This window comes from Lepidochelys kempii, chromosome 17 (genome assembly GCF_965140285.1).
Source record: "Lepidochelys kempii isolate rLepKem1 chromosome 17, rLepKem1.hap1, whole genome shotgun sequence".
NCBI classification, from domain to species: domain Eukaryota; kingdom Metazoa; phylum Chordata; order Testudines; family Cheloniidae; genus Lepidochelys; species Lepidochelys kempii.
This window is the reverse complement of record NC_136396.1, coordinates 22,637,732-22,656,734: the sequence shown is the minus strand read 5'-3', so window position 1 is coordinate 22,656,734 and position 19,003 is coordinate 22,637,732. Positions and strand designations below refer to the sequence as shown.

General features: G+C 54.0%; 1 protein-coding gene across 1 annotated transcript in view; it reads right to left on the bottom strand.

Annotated features, from left to right (window-relative positions):
* Nucleotides 1–5,894: 5,894 nt before the first annotated feature.
* LOC140899603 (angiopoietin-related protein 6) overlaps nt 5,895–19,003 on the bottom strand; it is a 36,319-nt gene continuing 23,210 nt past the window's right edge. Inside the window, exon 2 of the mRNA XM_073315393.2 lies at nt 5,895–9,306. Coding sequence (XP_073171494.1) covers nt 8,678–9,306 — 629 coding nt within the window. The 3' untranslated portion in view covers nt 5,895–8,677. The remainder of the gene's footprint in view (nt 9,307–19,003) is intronic.

Below are 19,003 nucleotides of genomic sequence, written 5' to 3'. Positions count from 1 at the left end.
GAGGAGGCTTAGGCTCGATATTGGGGAACTCTGTAACTCTAAGGACAGGGACGTGTCAAACAGGTCGCCAAGAGAGGCGGTGGAGTCCCCGTCGCTGGAGGGGTTTAAGGACAGGCTGGACGCTTGAGCTTTACTTGGGCCTGCCTCAGTGCAGGGAACTGGACTAGACAACGTCTCCAGGACCCATCGAGCCCCACAGGTCTACACTTCTCTTTCAGGAGCTAGGGGATTGAGCATCAGAACCATTTCCTGCCCCCCACCCCCTTCTTCTGTCGCTCGTTTATAAAGCCACAGCAATTCTCAGCGGGGAGGTTGTGACCCAGCAACGCCGCCTGGGGCCGGAGACAGAACAGGAGCTTCGCTGCCAGTACCAGGGTGAACGTTCAGGCTCCAGGCCAGCCCTGCCCTGTTCGGGGTTTTCCAGGGGGGATGGGACGCAGCAGCGGGGGCAGAGAGAGGGCTCAGAGTGGCAGTTTGTGGTTAGCGAGAGATGAACTCTGCCTGTGCAGCAGGGTGCTCATGTGGCCCAGAACTGCTCCTGAAGCCGTCTGGCCCAGGGTGGGGTTTAAACACCCCATCAAAGGGGGTTGCTGTTGCCTTTGGAATGCCCCAGATGACGCCAAATAACAGGATTTTCAAAAATCTACCTGGTAAAGACGCTTCAGCTGCTCCTGCCATGGGGCATCTTCCCTCCCCTCTGCAACACCCCCAGGGTCCCTGCACCTGCTTTATTCCTTCTCTGCCATCTCAGCATGTTCCTCCCAATGGCACCAAGCCCGTGCATTGCTGAGCACCCTTAAATCCTACTAGCTTCAGTGACTTTGGTGGGAGCTGAGGGTGCTCAGCTCCTTGCAGGAATCACTCAGCACTGTTTTGGGCACAAGTCAATAAGTGTGGCCCAGCACCTTTGCACCTGCCACTCAAGCCCTGCTGATGCTGAATTTCCATAGTGCAGAGGTTCAGCCGGGACAGGCGTCCAAAACATTGATACTTGTTTCAAGATAAGTGGGCGTGGTTGGGCTGGAAATTGTGTAAGGTCAGCCCTTGTAACCTGCATAACCCTTGTATCTGCAGTTTGGCCTTAATGGAAACCCTGGGAGAAAGCCTCATGCTACGAACCAGGAAGTACAGGACCACGGTTCATAAGAGCAGCTCCAAAGATAATTTTCACTGAGCCCAGCTCTGCACAGATTTCCAGCTTAGGTTTGAATTTTTAGCAAAAGTTCATGTTGGTTATTTTCTCCCAAACCCTTCGTGCCTCCATAATAGCCAGCCATCCCGTCAGTCGCACCCTGGGGAGCTCCAGGGGTGGAGTGAGGGATAGAGGAGCAGATATATGACACACCAGCCTTCAGGTCCTTTGGGTGGACGTTCCTGATTGCATGTATGAGTCCCGTTCAGATGGGTGGGTTTCGTGTGTCTGTGGTGAGAACTGGGGCTGTCAGGGCCAGCAGGCAGGTGAGGAGCAGGAGATGAGCGCGCGGGGCAGCTGAAAAGGGATGAGCCAGAGTGAAGCTGAAAACACAAATGCAGGGGCCAAGAATCCCAGTTCCCCCATCCTGGACAGAAGGCATCAAATTCTCACTGATGGACAATTGGTTCAGATTCTGGGACTGGTTCCTTGTGCAGCAAATGAAATTAAATGCACCTCAGAGCCATGACAGAGCACTGTATAACCAGGGTCTAGTGACCATCTCTCACCCTGGGCTCTCCCCAGCATAGGCTGTTGTTCACACTAGTAAAATGATGTTAAAACACTGAGAAGGAGCAGGGAAGAGGCACAAAAATGGCTTGTGGCCTGGCCAGCACGCCTTCGAGCAGGTGACCGGAGGGGCTGCAGCTAGTCAGCTTGACCAAGAGCAGTTCAGAGGTCTGTCAATAAGGTCTGTAATCACCGAGCAGGAGGGGGTAGCCTGCATTTCAGGTTTTTGCTCTAGCAGACAAAGGAGTAACGAGAGCTAGTGAAGCTGATGTTAGAAACATTGAAATTGGAAATCAAATGTCAGTGTAGAAGAGTGAGGGGACATCACTCGCCGGAACCAGCCGTGCGGGGACGTGGGAATTCACTCTCAGCTGGCCTCTGGGGACGGAGGCAGCACGTGGCTGGCACTTATAGCTCCTGCCGAAGGAGGGGCAGGTGCTGCCATGGGCTGCTCCCCCAAGCCCTGTCCTGCTGCGCGCTGGGGATGCTGCCTGCTGTGGAGCTGTCAGGTGTCTTGAACTGGAATTTGTTTGGAAAGAAACTGTGCTAAGGAGCCTTATCAGCCCGAGCAGAGAGTACCTGGGAGCCTGCCTGGTCGGGCGGGTCTGGTACAGCATCTCCCCAGATAAGGCTCTTCCCTGGACCTGGAACGATTCCCTCCGAGGTAACACACGGGGCAGCCAGGGCAGGGCACGGCCTGCTCCCCTGGAGCGTTAGGGCTTTCAGGAGTCAGAGGTGCCAGGGGAGCAGGTTGTGGTTGTATGTTAAAGCAGCGAAGAAAGCTGGGGGGCAGAGGAATTGGGTGCTGTGGCCATTGCACTTGATCAGCTCAATTTGGAAATGTCTTTCAAAGGAAATCCAGATGTATACATGTGACTGGGATACACGTACACTCACATGTACACCCACACGCGTGCACACTGTCCCTGGAGCTCCCCAGGGTGCGACTGACTGGATGGCTGCCTATTATGGAGGCACGAAGTGGTTGGAGAAAATAATCAGCAAGAACTTTTGCTAAAAATGCCTACCTGAGCTGGAAATCTGTGCAGGGCTGGGCTCAGAGAAAATGGTTTTCTTAGCTGCTCTTTTTACCCGTGGTCCTGTACTTCCTGGTTTGTGTCGGACCCAGGCAGGAGACCTGGCAGCTCTCAGCTGTAGAAGCCGTCAGAATGAGCCAGGTTGGAATGAGCCAGGCCCTCAGATCCTTCAAGAGGAAAAGTGAAACCCACTTCTGCCACCAATCGCCCCAACGGTCACTGAGCGACACCAAACCACGTCCTTCCAGTCAGGCAGTTTCATATGGACACGTCAAACCCTTGGTTTGCCACTCAGATTCCACAGTGATGGACACAGTAAGGACCTAGAGAAGTTAAACAGGCAGACAGACAAGGAAACAGTGGCCCTGGCTACAGCTGTGGTGCAAACAGATGAACACCAATTGCTGGCTGAAGGCACAATCTTAATTCCTGCATCTCCTGTCTGTCAGCTATCAGCTATCATTCACTTGGCAGCCTGAGTTCTGATTTCTAACGCAGTGTTTTCCTCTGGCCTATTGTTGTTATCATGTCCAGGGGCACCTTGCCCTTGGTATCAGGAGCGGTGTTAAGGAGGCTTTTCAAAGGTCTCTAAGTAGGGTTGCCAACTTTCTAATCGCACAAAACCAGACACCCTTGACCCAACTCCTGTCATGCCCCTTCCCCGAGGCCCTGCCCCTTCCCAGAGGCCCCACCCCCACTCACTCCAGCCCACCTCCCTCAGTCACCCACTCTCTCACACCCTCACTCACTTTCACTGGGCTGGGGCTGGGGGTTGGAATGCGGGAGGGGGTGAGGGCTCCAGCTGGGGGGTGCTGGCTCTGGGGTGGGGCCACAAATGAGGGGTTCAGGGTATGGGCGGGAGCTCAGGGCTGGGACAGCAGACTGGGGTGCGGGTGGGGTGTGAGGTCTGGGATGGAGGTAGGGTGCGGGAGGGGGTTCCGACCTGGGGCAGGGTCTCTGGGTGTGGGCTCTCGCCCGGCAGCACTTACCTCAGCCAGCTCCCGGTCCATGGCGCAGCGGCGCTAAGGCAGGCTCCCTGCCTGCCCTGGCTCTGCGTGGCTCCTGGAAGTGGCTGGCATGTCCCTGCAGCCCCTAGGAGGAGGCATGGCCAGCAGCATTGTGTGCTGCCTGTGCCCGCAGGCCCTGCCCCTGCAGCTCCCATTGGCCACGGTTCCCGGCCAATGGGAGCTGCAGAGCCAGCACTTGGGGTGAGGTCAGCACGCGGAGCTTCCCTGATCACCCCTGCCCTTAGGGGCTGCAGTGACGTGCTGGCCGCTTCTGGGAGCTGCGCAGAGCCAGGGCAGGCGGGGAGCCTGCCTTAGCCCTGCTGCGCCACCGATCGACTGGACTTTTAATGGCCCAGTAGGTGGTGCTGACTGGAGCTGCCAGGGTCCCTTTTCGAGTGGGCGTTCTGGTCGAAAACCAGACACCTGGCAACCCTGTCTCAAAGGCCCTGATTTGTGAGTGAACTAAGACTCCAGCCTCCTGTGCTAAATGAGCTTCCTTAACCTTTTCCTGCACCCCATCACCATCCCCACCCCTGGGGTGTTGTGACCCCTAGATCGTGAGTTCCCTTCTTGTCACTGGGGGTGCAGTGCCCAGTCCTAGGCACCCTGCCTCCAGACTGGGTGTGACAAAGTGGGAATGTTCTTCATGGTTTCTCTGAATACTGTGTGGGTGCCTCAGTTTACACCTATGCATTTCTTAAGTATCTAGGTGATGGGATAAGGGTGTGATTGTTGCAGAGCCCTAGAGGGCAGGGGTGTGCAGGGCTCTGCACAGAGAATGGCCGACACCCTGTCTCCTGGCAACTGATGGCCTGGGCCCCTCCCCTGCAAGGTGACAGCTGAAGGTGTTGGAGAACAAAGAGATCAGGTGGCCTCCTTGCCCAGGAAAGAGACAAAGACCAGAGGAGGGACTGGAGGGACTTTCAGTTTGGATCTGACTGGGGAAACAGAGGGAGGCTCAGCACCTGACTGGGGGGTCCTGTTTTCCGTACCTACAAGCTCTGTTTTGGATTGTGTTCCTGTCATCTAATAAACCTTCTGTTTTACTGGCTAGTTGAGAGTCACCGTGAATTGCAGGAAGTGGCGGGTGCAGGGCCCTGGCTCCTCCACACTCCATGACACTGGGGCCTCCGGGTAATGCTGCAGTAGGAAGATGTCATGGATTGCTGTTATTACTGTCTGAGTCGTGTTATCATTATCTGTCCTCTGGCCTTTGGGTGGGTCCATGCTGCGGATTTGCTTGTGTCCCACAGGGTCTAATGGCCCCTCTGCTGAGCCCGGGGTTGGAATCCCGCAAGTTTGTTATCCTCGGAGAGTTCAGCTTCTGTGTGACCAGTGCCAGGGACACATGCGCATGTGATCTCCTGTCCCCATGGAGCCCATCCCTGGACCCATCCTGCTCTGGGCACACCCTGGATCTGTCAGCCGAGGGACGAGCACTGGGCATATAACCAATGTTCTGACTTGACCCCAGCTTCATGGCCCAGCGATCCTGGCCTGTCCTTCCCCCCCCCACCCCCGAGGGGACAGACCCCACAAAGATGGTTGGCTTGGAGGGAGTTTGGCTCCTGTAAATTTTCAGGAGATGCTGGCAGGGCTGGACCCCAAACCACAGGCCAATGGGGCACTGAAGCACAATCACATGTTGACCACAGCCACAAGCTGCTCCTCATCCCTGCTAGATGAATGATGTCGTGTGAGACACAGAGACAGCGTGTGGGAGCCACAAACTGTCTGCCAGCTGGGCAAAGCTCCCTGCAGGACAGTGCCCCTGTCAAGGTTCCTTCCCCGCTCTGAACTCTAGGGTAGAGATGTGGGGACCTGCATGATAGAGCCCCTAAACTTATTCTTACCAGCTGAGGTTAAAAACTTCCTCAAGGTACAAACTTTGCCTTGTCCTTGAACCATATGCTGCCACCACCAAGCGCTTTAAACAAAGAACAGGGAAAGAGCCCACTTGGAGACGTTTTTCCCCCAAAATATCCCCCCAAGCCCTTCACCCCCTTTCCTGGGGAAGGCTTGATAAGAATCCTCACCAATTTGTAAAGGTGAACACAGACCCAAACCCTTGGATCTTAAGAACAATGAAAAATCAATCAAGTTCTTAAAAGAAGAATTTTAATTAAAGAAAAGGTAAAAGAATCACCTCTGTAAAATCAGGATGGTAAATACCTTACAGCGTAATCAGATTCAAAACATAAAGAATCCCTCTAGGCAAAACCTTAAGTAACAAAAAGACACAAAAACAGGAATATACATTCCCTCCAGCACAGCTTATTTTACCAGCCATTAAACAAAAGGAAATCTAACGCATTTCTAGCTAGATTACTTACTAAGTTAACAGGATTTGTAAGGCTGAATTCCTGATCTGTTCCCAGCAAAAGCATCACATAGATGGAAGAACCCTTTGTTTCCCCCCACCTCCAGATTTGAAAGTATCTTGTCCCCTCATTGGTCATTTGGGTCAGGTGCCAGCAGGGTTACCTTAGCTTCTTAACCCTTTACAGGTGAAAGGGTGTTGCCTCTGGCCAGGGGGGATTTTGTAGCCCTGTATGCAGACAGGTGGTTACCCCTCCCTTTATAGTTATGTCAACCCCATGGAGCAGCCAGCTAAGAGCACACTCTGCTGTGCCATGGTCACAGCAGCACAGAGGGGAGGGGAGCAGGGGTGCTGGGGAGCCGGGCGGGGTGACTGGGAATGTGGGGCCAAGGTGGTGATTGGGGTAAGGGGAATTATGGAAGAGAAGAGTATTGGGGGAGGAGTGTCTGGGGGACTGGACCAGGGCTGTGGGGGCAGCCTGTGGTTCTGGGGAGCCCCGTGCATGGGTGCTTGAAGCTGCAGCCTCTGTTTGCTGGCACAGCCCCATGGGAAGCCCTAATTGCCTTGCTGTGGAGACAGTCACTGTTGCCCAGCCCAGACTCCCAGATCAGGCCAATCCCACAGTCAGGCTCCCCCATCCATCCCCCTCACACAGACATCCTCCTCCCGGATTTCCAGAGCCCTGCTTAACCCTGACTGCCCCCACCCCTGCTCCACCCATGGCCTGTCTCCCAGGGCCCAGCCCAGGCCCCATGCTGCCCAGCCAGCACCCCGGCCCCAGTGGCTCTGCAGGGTGCAGAGGTTATCAGACACTGCTGCTGAAGGGGGAAGATGAACGTGCCCCTTTTCCATTGGCAGCTTGCGTGTAACCTCGCGGCCTGGGAACGTGACTGGCATCAGTGCTGGGTGTGGCTTGGGAACAAAGAGCAGGGATTTTGCTGGCCAGACCACTATGTCTAACGTCCCAGGTCCCAGTCCCCCCCTGTGTGGGCTGAGGGGAGTGCGAGAAGCTGCCCGTGGCGACAGGCAGGAGCCAGTCAGGAGCCCTGCCCTGGAAGTGAGCTGGGGAGCTTCAAACCAGAGCATTTTCAAATGTTTCCTGTGAAATGATTGATCGGCACAAGCTGAATGATGGTGTCACATGGAGCAGCTCCACGGTGATGCCGAGGGAGGGGGTACCGATCCCTTCAGAGAACTGGGCCCTGCTGACTGCGGGGGCAGGACAGATGTGGAGATGAAGAGCCAGGCCCTGTGCCAGGTGGCATGGGAGCACCAGGAGCCTCTTCCCCCCCTCCGCCTGTCTGTGCAGGAGTGGGGCAGGGTTCCTACCTTGGGCCCCAGACAGCACTAGGGAAAAGGACCAGTCCTTGCACCAAGCCTGGGGGCCATCACAGGGGCATTGTCCTCTGCCAAGGGGTGCGGCCAGACTCCTAGCTAACTAGTGTGCAAGCTGCCATGGGAGCATGTGCTAGCTGGGGAAATAGGCTGCATCTTACCACACAAGCAGTGGGGTGCATCCAGCTCAGTGGTCTGGGGCCTCCCCACCCGGTCCCAGCTGCCACATGGCTCCGGCCAGCAGGGTCCTACCCCACGAAGATGCCCTCGGCACCAGCCCCTGGGGACCATTCTTTAATTTAAACGAAGTGCTGCAGAGTCCAGGGACCTGGCCACAGCATTTAGGCCTAGTGTGATAGATGGGGGCTGCCACGGGATGCCCTGGTGTGAGGCAAGCTCCAGCAGCCCCAGTGCCCAGGGGTCTGCACTTGGCCAGGCAGAGCTGCGGGCAGAGCCTTCAGTCTCAGGCTGAGGAGCGGCTCCGCCTGCGGTGGGAGTGGGATGGACGCTGCCTCTGCCCCACGAGCTCTCTGGATGTGGTCTGGAGGACAGGGGGCCCAAGGACTCCTCTCTCCCAGCACTAAGGGCCCAAGTCTGTCCTCCCCCTCACATCTCCTCCTTCTCCTCCCCCAGAAAATCCCTCTGGCCCCAGTCTTTCCTTCTCTCCCCCACCCCCAAAACAGAAGGGCTGGTGGCCTGCAGACTTACTCTTGGTGAAGCGGGGAGCAAAGGGCCCGTCCCAGCAGCCCTGCACGCCCTGTCTGTGAATCTGGTAATGCCAGGCATGTTCTCCAGCAGTGTGGTGCCCATGGGAACACCCAGAGAGATAGTGACAGTGGGGCACAGAGTTACCAGCTGCAGACCTCACTGCTTAGAAGTGTGTGTTTATTGCAAAGCCTGGATCCCCAGGCAGGGCCATGCAGAGGGTGTTTGTGAAGCTCCTGCCGTGCTTGGGATTTTGCCTTTCCAGCGATCTCTAGGCCTGCTCATTGCATCGCTGAGCTAAAATGACCCAGAAGAGTCACTCCAGGCTGAATGCTGGTGCACGGGAGTCAGCCCAGCGGAGAAAGGCCCAGCGGAGAAGAGCTCGGAAAGTCTGCAGGGAGGGAGAGGAGAAGGAAAGTGGCCTCGTTTCCTGGGTAACCCTGATACTTCCCCCAAGCAAGGCCTGTGAGGGCAGGCAGGAGGTTTGGCCATGACACACTATGACCCTTTTCCATCCCTTCGTGGAGCAGGGGTTGGCCTCACTGCAGACAGGAGGGTGGGGAAGGGGTCACTAACAGTAAGATGCTGGTTTGATGAGGATGGCGGAGGCTTGGCAGTTCCCACTACAGAAACTACCCCAAGTGATGCTCCCTTTGACGTTCAGTCGAGCAGAATAACAAGCCGAGTACCACCAGCCCCCACCATGGCTAGATGCACAATTCCCACTGTAAGTGTCCTGATCCAGGTCTTTAGTGGAGAACTTCATGTTGTCATGCACAGTGCTAGGATTGTTTGAAGTCATGGCATCCCCTGCAGTCCCAGTGTAAGAGCCCAGCCTCAGCCTGTAGCCTTTGGACTCGTCTTCCAGACCGAAGAGGTTGTAGTCTGCGTATTTCATGGTGCCGGATGAATCATGGATGACAAACCTGACCTGGTAGACCTTCTGCTTGGCGATCTGATAGATGTACTCCGTCCCCAGCCAGTACTCATTGTGCACGTTGCCAAAGCCGTACTTGTAGGTGCTCCAGGACTCAGCCCAGGTGATCTGTGTGTCACGCCGGTTCCGCTGGAGGACCGTCCAGCCCTCGCTGCTGCTGTTCAAGTCACAGTAGACCTCGAATTGATGGAGTCCTGTGGGCTGGATGACGAAGACACCACTGACCCTGTTCCAGGTTATCTCGCTGCAGTCCTTGGGCCAGGCTGTGGGCAAAACGAGACAAGTTGTAGAGAACAAAACCCCACTCAGAGACTCAGCTCAGAGTTATGATCACAATGGAGTTTCCATAAAACCTTTCCTTGGCCTCCTTTCCAACTCCTCCACCGAGGAATAGCACCCTGCATCTTGGCCAGATCAGGCTGGGTGGAGGGGTCCTGGAGGTGAGCTCGGGGTGTGTGTGTGTGTGTGTGTGTGTGTGTGTGTCCAAGCTACCTGCATGCGCCACCAGTTGTGTGAACAACCCCTGGGATGTTCTTGGCTCTCACCCCTGTGAGAGTGCATTTGCCTCTCTGTCCCTCTGCTGGCCCAGCTGTTGGCCCCAGTTATATGCTGGGCACTGGGGCTCCTCTCCCTGCTGGATTGCTCCAAACTCTGACACCCGCAGAGAGGCAGGAATTCACCCAGAATCCCTCCAGAGCAGAGACCTAGCCTGGTACCCCCCTCAGCCTGGCCACAGCCCCGCGTCACTGCCAAGAACCATCAGCATGTGGGGGCCGGGCACCAATCCCAGAGGACTGATAGACTCTGCCTGCATCAGGCACCAACAGGCTCCTTCCCTTTGGGCCAGGGCCCATTCGCATGTAAGCAGAGTCAGGATGAGCTCCAACCTGACACCTGGTGGTGAGGTGTGGCAAGTGGTGGAAAAGAACTTCAGGGGCTGATCTCATTTGCATAGGCACACCCACCCCGCCTAGAATGAGGCCATAGCTGCCCAAATGGTCACTTTGGCTGCTGTGGGATCCCCAGTGTCTCTGTTATTGGGGCAGGAAGAATAAACTGTTATTACCCTGATTATGGGAATCAAGGACAGTGGAACTGCACTTGGCCTTTTGTTATGATGGAGGGACTCGCCATCAACTAAGTAACACTCGCTAGGCAAGGGTCATGGGTTCCAATTCTCTGTGAATTGAGAGAGGCTGGGGACAGGTATTAATACTTGGTGGCATGCCCCCCCCTCCCCTGAGTGCCTTACATGCTAATTGCACTTCTTCCTCTCTCCACTGTGGAATATCAGAGCTAATTTTGATTCTATTAGGAGTCCAGTTACAGGCTGCTGAGCTGAATTCACTTTGGGCTAATAATGCACCAGCACTGAGGCTCCCCTACTGCAAGCTGAAATCACAAAAGAGCTGAACTGACTCAGAGCTGAAATCACTGAGTGTTGTGTTAAGTAGTGGGGGAGCCTGAAGATGAATAGTGGAGCAGAGCGGCTGGTGGAGCAGAGCAGTTTGTCGGATGCCTAGAGCAGCTCATGGGGTGGCTGGCAGAGCGGAGCCCCATGGAGAGGTGGGGCCATCAGCTTTGGACCATGTAAGGTGCCCCTTAAACCCCCCACCCCCGAATCTCCACCCAGGTTGGGAGGTAAAACTCTGCAGACAAACTTTCGAACTCTGGGGCTGCCCTGACCAGGGACAGAGGCTTCTGGGCCATTGGACTTTTGGGACTTTGGGTGATTTTGGGTTGCTGGACTCAAGAACCAAAGGGAAAGAACATGCCCCAATTTGCTTGGGGTGGGTTTTTTGCTCATGGGTTGTGTTATGAATCCTGTCGGTGGTGTTTCCCCAACATAATGCCACATTGTTTCTCTGTAATTAAAAGGCTTTTTGCTGCACTCAGACTATGCGCTTGCGAGAGGGGACGTAATGCCTCTTGGAGGCACCCAGCGGGGGTGGTATACATTTGTCCCAGGTCACTGGGTGGGGGCTCGAGCCGGCTTTGCATTGTCTTATTGGAATGGATCCCCTAGATACTGAACCCGGCCCTTGTTGCTGCCAACTCTGACAGGCAGAAGGGTTACATCCACATGCACAGGGCAGCTCCCTGGTTCCTGGGCCTGTCTCCCAGCTCCCCGTGTCCCTGTGGGGCAGCACATGTCTCTCCGATAGCCCCTTCTTGAAGGGCAGGAGAAGGGCTGGCAGCAGGCGGCAGAGGCAGGATTTCCTGCCAGCTCTCCAGCCAGCCAGGGCTCTAAGGGACAGGGCGGGAGGTCAGCTTCTCCTGTGTGCCCATCCTGTGTAGCTAATCAGGGCTACAAAGGCAGAGCCAGCTGATCCGTCTAGTGGGGATGTCACACCTTAGACTAACCCAGGCTCCCCCTGGCTGCTCTACCTGGCTCCCGTCTGCTCCCCTCCAGTCTGGCCCAAATGCAGCCACCAACCTCCCCGTCTGCTCCTGTGGCTCTGCCCACACCATCTTGTGGCTTCCAGTCGCTTCCCTGGCTGCACAGCTCCTCCTGCAGCAGCTTCCAGCTCCTGCACCTCCCCTCGAGGGCTGCACAGCCCTGCCCTGCTTAGCTCAAGCTCTGTGTTAATACTGCACCAGTCACCCTGCTGCCTGAGCACCCCCTTCTCATCCCGCCCGCCCCCTGCCCCGCTCGGGCCCGCGCTGCACCAGTTCCACTCCTCCATGCCCCTCTGCTGCCCAAGGCAACCAGCACCTCCTGGCTTTGTCCTGCTGCTCCCTGCACTGCAACGGCCCAGCCCCTGCGCGCCCCCCAACCGCCCTCCCCCTCCAACCGCCAAAGAGCTCAGCGTGGTTTGAATGTAGAGCTACGGCTGGATGTAATTTCTCCCAGTAGCTTCAGGCCTCCATAATCCCCAGGCAGCCAGTGAGTGAAGTTCTGGGGCCCCAGGGCTGGCAGGACCCTTAGGGCCAGGGGTCAGAGCTTTAAAAGCAGACACATGACACACCTGCCTTCAGGTCCTTTGGGTGGATGTTCCGGATTGCACGGGTGGGTCCCTTTAAGATGTTCAGATTGTGTATTTCCAGGGTGAAAACTGGGGCTGAAAGGGCCAGCAGGCCAGTGAGGAGCAGGAGACGAGGGCACCGGGCAGCTGCAAAAGGGAAGAGCTGGCGAGAAGCTGGGAACACAAACCCGCCGTTTAGGAGCCGCGACTCCCAGTTCCCTCTGCCAGGGAACGGCACAACCCAGAGCTGGGACTGCTGGAACCTCCTGCCTCGCCCAGCACAGACCGGCACCTCCGCCCTCGCCTGTCAGTCTGGCTGGGCAGCCGGCCATTGGCCAGGCATGCATGGGGCAGAGAGGAGGCACTAGGAACTGGCCCCATTGGGACAGAAACACCCAGGAGGGGGACGGATCCAAGGGAGCTTGGGATTCGCCCTGGAGAAATGTTCCCACTCTGCTTGCCGCACAGAGACACCCCTGTACCATGGAAATGACCGGGAGAGTAGGTGAGAAAAAGGGAAAATGGGGATCAGGGTGGGGGGAGCCTATAGGGTGGGCACTGGGGAGGCACTGAGCGTCCCAGGGAGGGGGATCATGGGGTGGGGGCGCTAGGTGGACACTCACCGCCTCGGGAGGTGGGGCTGAGGGGGGGAGACTGGCCAGGGGCACTCAGAGCCCCAGGAGGTGGGTGGGGGAAGGGCGCACAGGATTTCAGTAATTCCCTGGCAGTGAAGAGCTGTTGGCGGCAGGGAGGAGCCAGCCATGACATTCACCAGTTGGGATCCCTGGCTGGGCTAGTGGCTAGGGGGACCCATGGCCAAGCTGCAGCGGAAGGTGACCTGCAGGAAATGCCTTGGCCTCTGCCTCCTGCTCGGAAGGGCCTGGGCCAGACAACGACCCCCGGCGCAGTGTCCCAGCTCCCTGCCCCGCACCTGCACGGCACGGCCCCTCCTCTATAGGGCGGTTGGCATGGACGTTAGTGCTGCTTCCTCCATCCCCAAAGGCCTCTAACCCAGCTGGCAACCCCTGCCGTTCAGTAGGCCACATTGCCCTGCTGTGACATACCGGGGTGGGGGGCCTGTCACACAGCTGGGGAGTTTAACCCGGCTGCCGTAGACTCTGTCTCCCTGGAGCAGGTGTCTGCTCCTCTGAGTCTCAGCCCAGGTGTCTCTCTGCCCTTCCCCCTAGTCGCCCCCGGGCGAGGTGGGAGCGCCCCGCGTTGAGTTCCAGCCCCACATTCGGACCCACAAGTGCTGGTGGGTTCCAATCCCAGCTGAACACGCCCACTCAGCCCGAGGGCGGAGCAGAAGGGCCCTGTGCTGCCCCACAGACCCTCTGGCTCTCTGAGCCCACTCTTACCCATTGCCTCCCCGCAGCACGGCTGTCCCAGGCTGAAAGCTGCTGCTCTGTGCAGATAGGCCGTCTAGATGGAGGCAGCACGTGGCTGGCACTTATAGCTCCTGCCGAAGGAGGGGCAGGTGCTGCTATGGGCTGCTCCCCCAAGCCCTGTCCTGCTGCGCGCTGGGGATGCTGCCTGCTGTGGAGCTGTCAGGTGTCTTGAACTGGAATTTGTTTGGAAAGAAACTGTGCTAAGGAGCCTTATCAGCCCGAGCAGAGAGTACCTGGGAGCCTGCCTGGTCGGGTGGGTCTGGTACAGCATCTCCCCAGATAAGGCTCTTCCCTGGACCTGGAACGATTCCCTCCGAGGTAACGCACGGGGCAGCCAGGGCAGGGCAGAACTCAGGGCGGGTAGCGTCTGGGCCAGGCCAAGGCCCTACCACTCAACCATTATTTCTGCCAGTGTGTACCAAAAGGACTGAAGGTAAAAAATCCATTCTGCTACTCTGAAACCTGTCATTATGCAAGGCACTGCATTTAGCCGTATGGAGTGGAAATCTATCAACTTCATGAAAAAACTCGTACAGATACAGACAGACATCATCTTCCTTTCCAAATGCAAACAGATGGACATCGTACCAGAAGGACTGAAGGTAAAAAATCCATTACAATCTACATACCACACAGACTATGCTGACAGCCTGTGCCACACGCTCTCAAAGAAACTGCGGAACCACCTGATCAACATCCTCTACAGCAAACAGGGAAAGATTAAGAATGAGCTCTCAAAACTGGATACTCTCATAAAAACCCAACCTTCCACACAAACTTCCTTGTGGCTGGACTTTACAAAAACTAGACAAGCCATTTACAACACACACTTTGCTTCTCTACAAAAGAAAAAGGACACTAAACTATCTAAACTACTACATGCCACAACAGTGGTTCCCTTAACCCACCCAGCAATATTGTTAACCTATCCAACTATACCCTTAGCCCAGCAGAAGAATCTGTCCTATCTCAGGGCCTCTCCTTCTGCCCCTCCACCCCCACGAACATGATACAGTTCTGTGGTGACCTAGAATCCTATTTTCGACGTCTCCGACTCAAGGAATTTTTCCAACACACCTCTGAACAACATACTAACTCACAGAGACCTTCCTACCAACCCTACAAAAAGAAGGATTCTAGGTGGACTCCTCTTGAAGGTCGAAACAACAGACTGGACTTCTACATAGAGTGCTTCCGCCAACGTGCATGGGCTGAAATTGTGGAAAAGCAGCATCACTTGCCCCATAACCTCAGCCGTGCAGAACACAATGCCATCCACAGCCTCAGAAACAACTCTGACATCATAATCAAAAAGTCTGACAAAGGAGGTGCTGTCGTCATCATGAATAGGTCGGAATATGAACAAGAGGCTGCTCGGCAGCTCTCCAACACCACTTTCTACAAGCCATTACCCTCTGATCCCACTGAGGGTTACCAAAAGAAACTACAGCTTTTGCTCAAGAAACTCCCTGAAAAAGCACAAGAACAAATCCGCACAGACACACCCCTGGAACCCCGACCTGGGGTATTCTATCTGCTACCCAAGATCCATAAACCTGGAAATCCTGGGTGCCCCATCATCTCAGGCATTGGCACCCTGACAGCAGGATTGTCTGGCTATGTAGACTCCCTCCTCAGGCCCTGCGCTACCAGCACTCCCAGCTATCTTCAAGACACCACTGACTTCCTGAGGAAACTACAATCCATCGGTGATCTTCCTGATAACACCATCCTGGCCACTATGGATGTAGAAGCCCTCTACACCAACATTCCACACAAAGATGGACTACAAGCCATCAGGAACACTATCCCCGATAATGTCACGGCAAACCTGGTGGCTGAACTTTGTGACTTTGTCCTCACCCATAACTATTTCACATTTGGGGACAATGTAGACCTTCAGATCAGCGGCACTGCTATGGGTACCCGCATGGCCCCACAGTATGCCAACATTTTTATGGCTGACTTAGAACAACGCTTCCTCAGCTCTCGTCCCCTAACGCCCCTACTCTACTTGCGCTACATTAATGACACCTTCATCATCTGGACCCATGGAAAAGAAGCCCTTGAGGAATTCCACCATGATTTCAACAATTTCCATCCCACCATCAACCTCAGCCTGGACCAGTCCACACAAGAGATCCACTTCCTGGACACTACGGTGGTCATAAGCGATGGTCACATAAATACCACCCTATCCCGGAAACTTACTGACCGCTATTCCTACCTGCATGCCTCCAGCTTTCACACAGACCACACCACACGATCCATTGTCTACAGCCAAGCTCTACGATACAACCGCATTTGCTCCAACCCCTCAGACAGAGACAAACGCCTACAAGATCTCTATCAAGCATTCTTACAACTACAATACCCACCTGCGGAAGTGAAGAAACAGATTGGCAGAGCCAGAAGAGTACCCAGAAGTCACCTACTACAGGACAGGCCCAACAAAGAAAATAACAGAACGCCACTAGCCATCACCTTCAGCCCCCAACTAAAACCTCTCCAACGCATCATCAAGGATCTACAACTTATCCTGAAGGACGACCCATCGCTCTCACAAATCTTGGGAGACAAGCCAGTCCTTGCCTACAGACAGCCCCCCAACCTGAAGGAAATACTCACCAGCAACCACACACCACATAACAGAACCACTAACCCAGGAATCTATCCTTGCAACAAAGCCCGTTGCCAACTGTGTCCACATATCTATTCAGGGGACACCATCATAGGGCCTAATCACATCAGCCACATTATCAGAGGCTAGTTCACCTGCACATCTACCAATGTGATCTATGCCATCATGTGCCAGCAATGCCCCTCTGCCATGTACATTGGTCAAACTGGACAGTCTCTACATAAAAGAATAAATGGACACAAATCAGACGTCAAGAATTATAACATTCATAAACCAGGTCGGAGAACACTACAATCTCTCTGGTCACTCAATTTCTGACCTAAAAGTGGCTATTCTTCAACAAAAAGACTTCAAAAACAGACTCCAACGAGAGACGGCTGAAATGGAATTAATTTGCAAATTGGATACAATTAACTTAGGCTTGAATAGAGACTAAGAGTGGATGAGTCATTACACAAAGTAAAACTATTTCCCCTTGTTTATTCATAGAATCATAAAATATCAGGGTTGGAAGGGACCTCAGGAGGTCATCTAGTCCAACCCCCTGCTCAAAGCAGGACCGATCCCCAATTAAATCATCCCAGCCAGGGCTTTGTCAAGCCTGACCTTAAAAACTTCTAAGGAAGAAGATTCCACTACCTCCCTAGGTAACGCATTCCAGTGTTTCACCACCCTCCTAGTGAAAAAGTTTTTCCTAATATCCAACCTAAATCTCCCCCCACTGCAACTTGAGACCATTACTCCTTGTTCTGTCATCTGCTACCACTGAGAACAGTCTAGAGCCATCCTCTTTGGAACCCCCTTTCAGGTAGTTGAAAGCAGCTATCAAATCCCCCCTCATTCTTCTCTTCCGTAGACTAAACATCCCCAGTTCCCTCAGCCTCTCCTCATAACTCATGTGTGCCAGTCCCCTAATCATTTTTGTTGCCCTCCGCTGGACTCTTTCCAATTTTTCCACATCCTTCTTGTAGAGTGGGGCCCAAAACTACACACAGTACTCCAGATGAGGCCTCACCAGTGTCAAATAGAGGGGAACGATCACGTCCCTCGATCTGCTGGCAATGCCCCTACTTATACAGCCCAAAATGCCATTGGCCTTCTTGGCAACAAGGGCACACTGTTGACTCATATTCAGCTTCTCATTCATTGTAACCCCTAGGTCCTTTTCTGCAGAACTGCTGCCTAGCCATTCGGTCCCTAGTCTGTGGCGGTGCATTGGATTCTTCCGTCCTAAGTGCAGGTTTCTGCACTTGTCCTTGTTGAACCTCATCAGATTTCTTTTGGCCCAATCCTCCAATTTGTCTAGGTCCCTCTGTATCCTATCCCTACCCTCCAGCGTATCTACCTCTCCTCCCAGTTTAGTGTCATCTGCAAACTTGCTGAGGGTGCAATCCACACCATCCTCCAGATCATTAATGAAGATATTGAACAAAACCGGCCCTAGGACCAACCCTTGGGGCACTCCACTTGATACCAGCTGCCAACTAGACATGGAGCCATTGATCACTACCCGTTAAGCCCGACAATCTAGCCAGCTTTCTATCCACCTTATAGTCCATTCATCCAGCCCATACTACTTTAACTTGCTGACAAGAATACTGTGGGAGACTGTGTCAAAAGCTTTGCTAAAGTCAAGGAACAACAGGTCCACTGCTTTCCCTTCATCCACAATCCCCCACCCCCGCCCCTTCCTCAGATGTTCCTGTTAACTGCTGGAAATGGCCCACCTTGATTATCACTACAAAAGGTTTTCTTTCCCCCCTCCTCCCACTCTCCTGCTGGTAATAGCTCATCTTAAGTGATCACTCTCCTTACAGTTTTCAGAGTAACAGCCGTGTTAGTCTGTATTCGCAAAAAGAAAAGGAGTACTTGTGGCACCTTAGAGACTAACCAATTTATTTGAGCATAAGCTTTCGTGAGCTACAGCTCACTTCATCGGATGCATACCGTGGAAACTGCAGCAGACTTTATATATACACAGAGAATATGAAACAATACCTCCTCCCACCCCACTGTCCTGCTGGTAATAGCTTATCTAAAGTGATCATCAGGTGGGCCATTTCCAGCACAAATCCAGGTTTTCTCACCCTCCACCCCCCCCACACAAATTCACTCTCCTGCTGGTGATAGCCCATCCAAAGTGACAACTCTTTACACAATGTGCATGACAATAAAGTTGGGCTATTTCCTGCACAAATCCAGGTTTTCTCACATCCCCCCCACCCCCATACACACACAAACTCACTCTCCTGCTGGCAATAGCTCATCCAAACTGACCACTCTCCAAGTTTAAATCCAAGTTAAACCAGAACATCTGGGGGGGGGGGTAGGAAAAAACAAGAGGACACAGGCTACCTTGCATAATGACTTAGCCACTCCCAGTCTCTATTTAAGCCTAAATTAATAGTATCCAATTTGCAAATTAATTCCAATTCAGCAGTTTCTCGCTGGAGTCTGGATTTGAAGTTTTTTTGTTTTAAGATAGCGACCTTCATGTCTGTGATTGCGTGACCAGAGAGATTGAAGTGTTCTCCGAAGGGTTTATGAATGTTATAATTCTTGACATCTGATTTGTGTCCATTTATTCTTTTACGTAGAGACTGTCCAGTTTGACCAATGTACATGGCAGAGGGGCATTGCTGGCACATGATGGTATATATCACATTGGTGGATGTGCAGGTGAATGAGCCTCTGATGGCGTGGCTGATGTTATTAGGCCCTGTGATGGTGTCCCCTGAATAGATATGTGGACACAGTTGGCAACGGGCTTTGTTGCAAGGATAAGTTCCTGGGTTAGTGGTTCTGTTGTGTGGTATGTGGTTGTTGGTGAGTATTTGCTTCAGGTTGCGGGGCTGTCTGTAGGCAAGGACTGGCCTGTCTCCCAAGATTTGTGAGAGTGCTGGGTCATCCTTTAGGATAGGTTGTAGATCCTTAATAATGCGTTGGAGGGGTTTTAGTTGGGGGC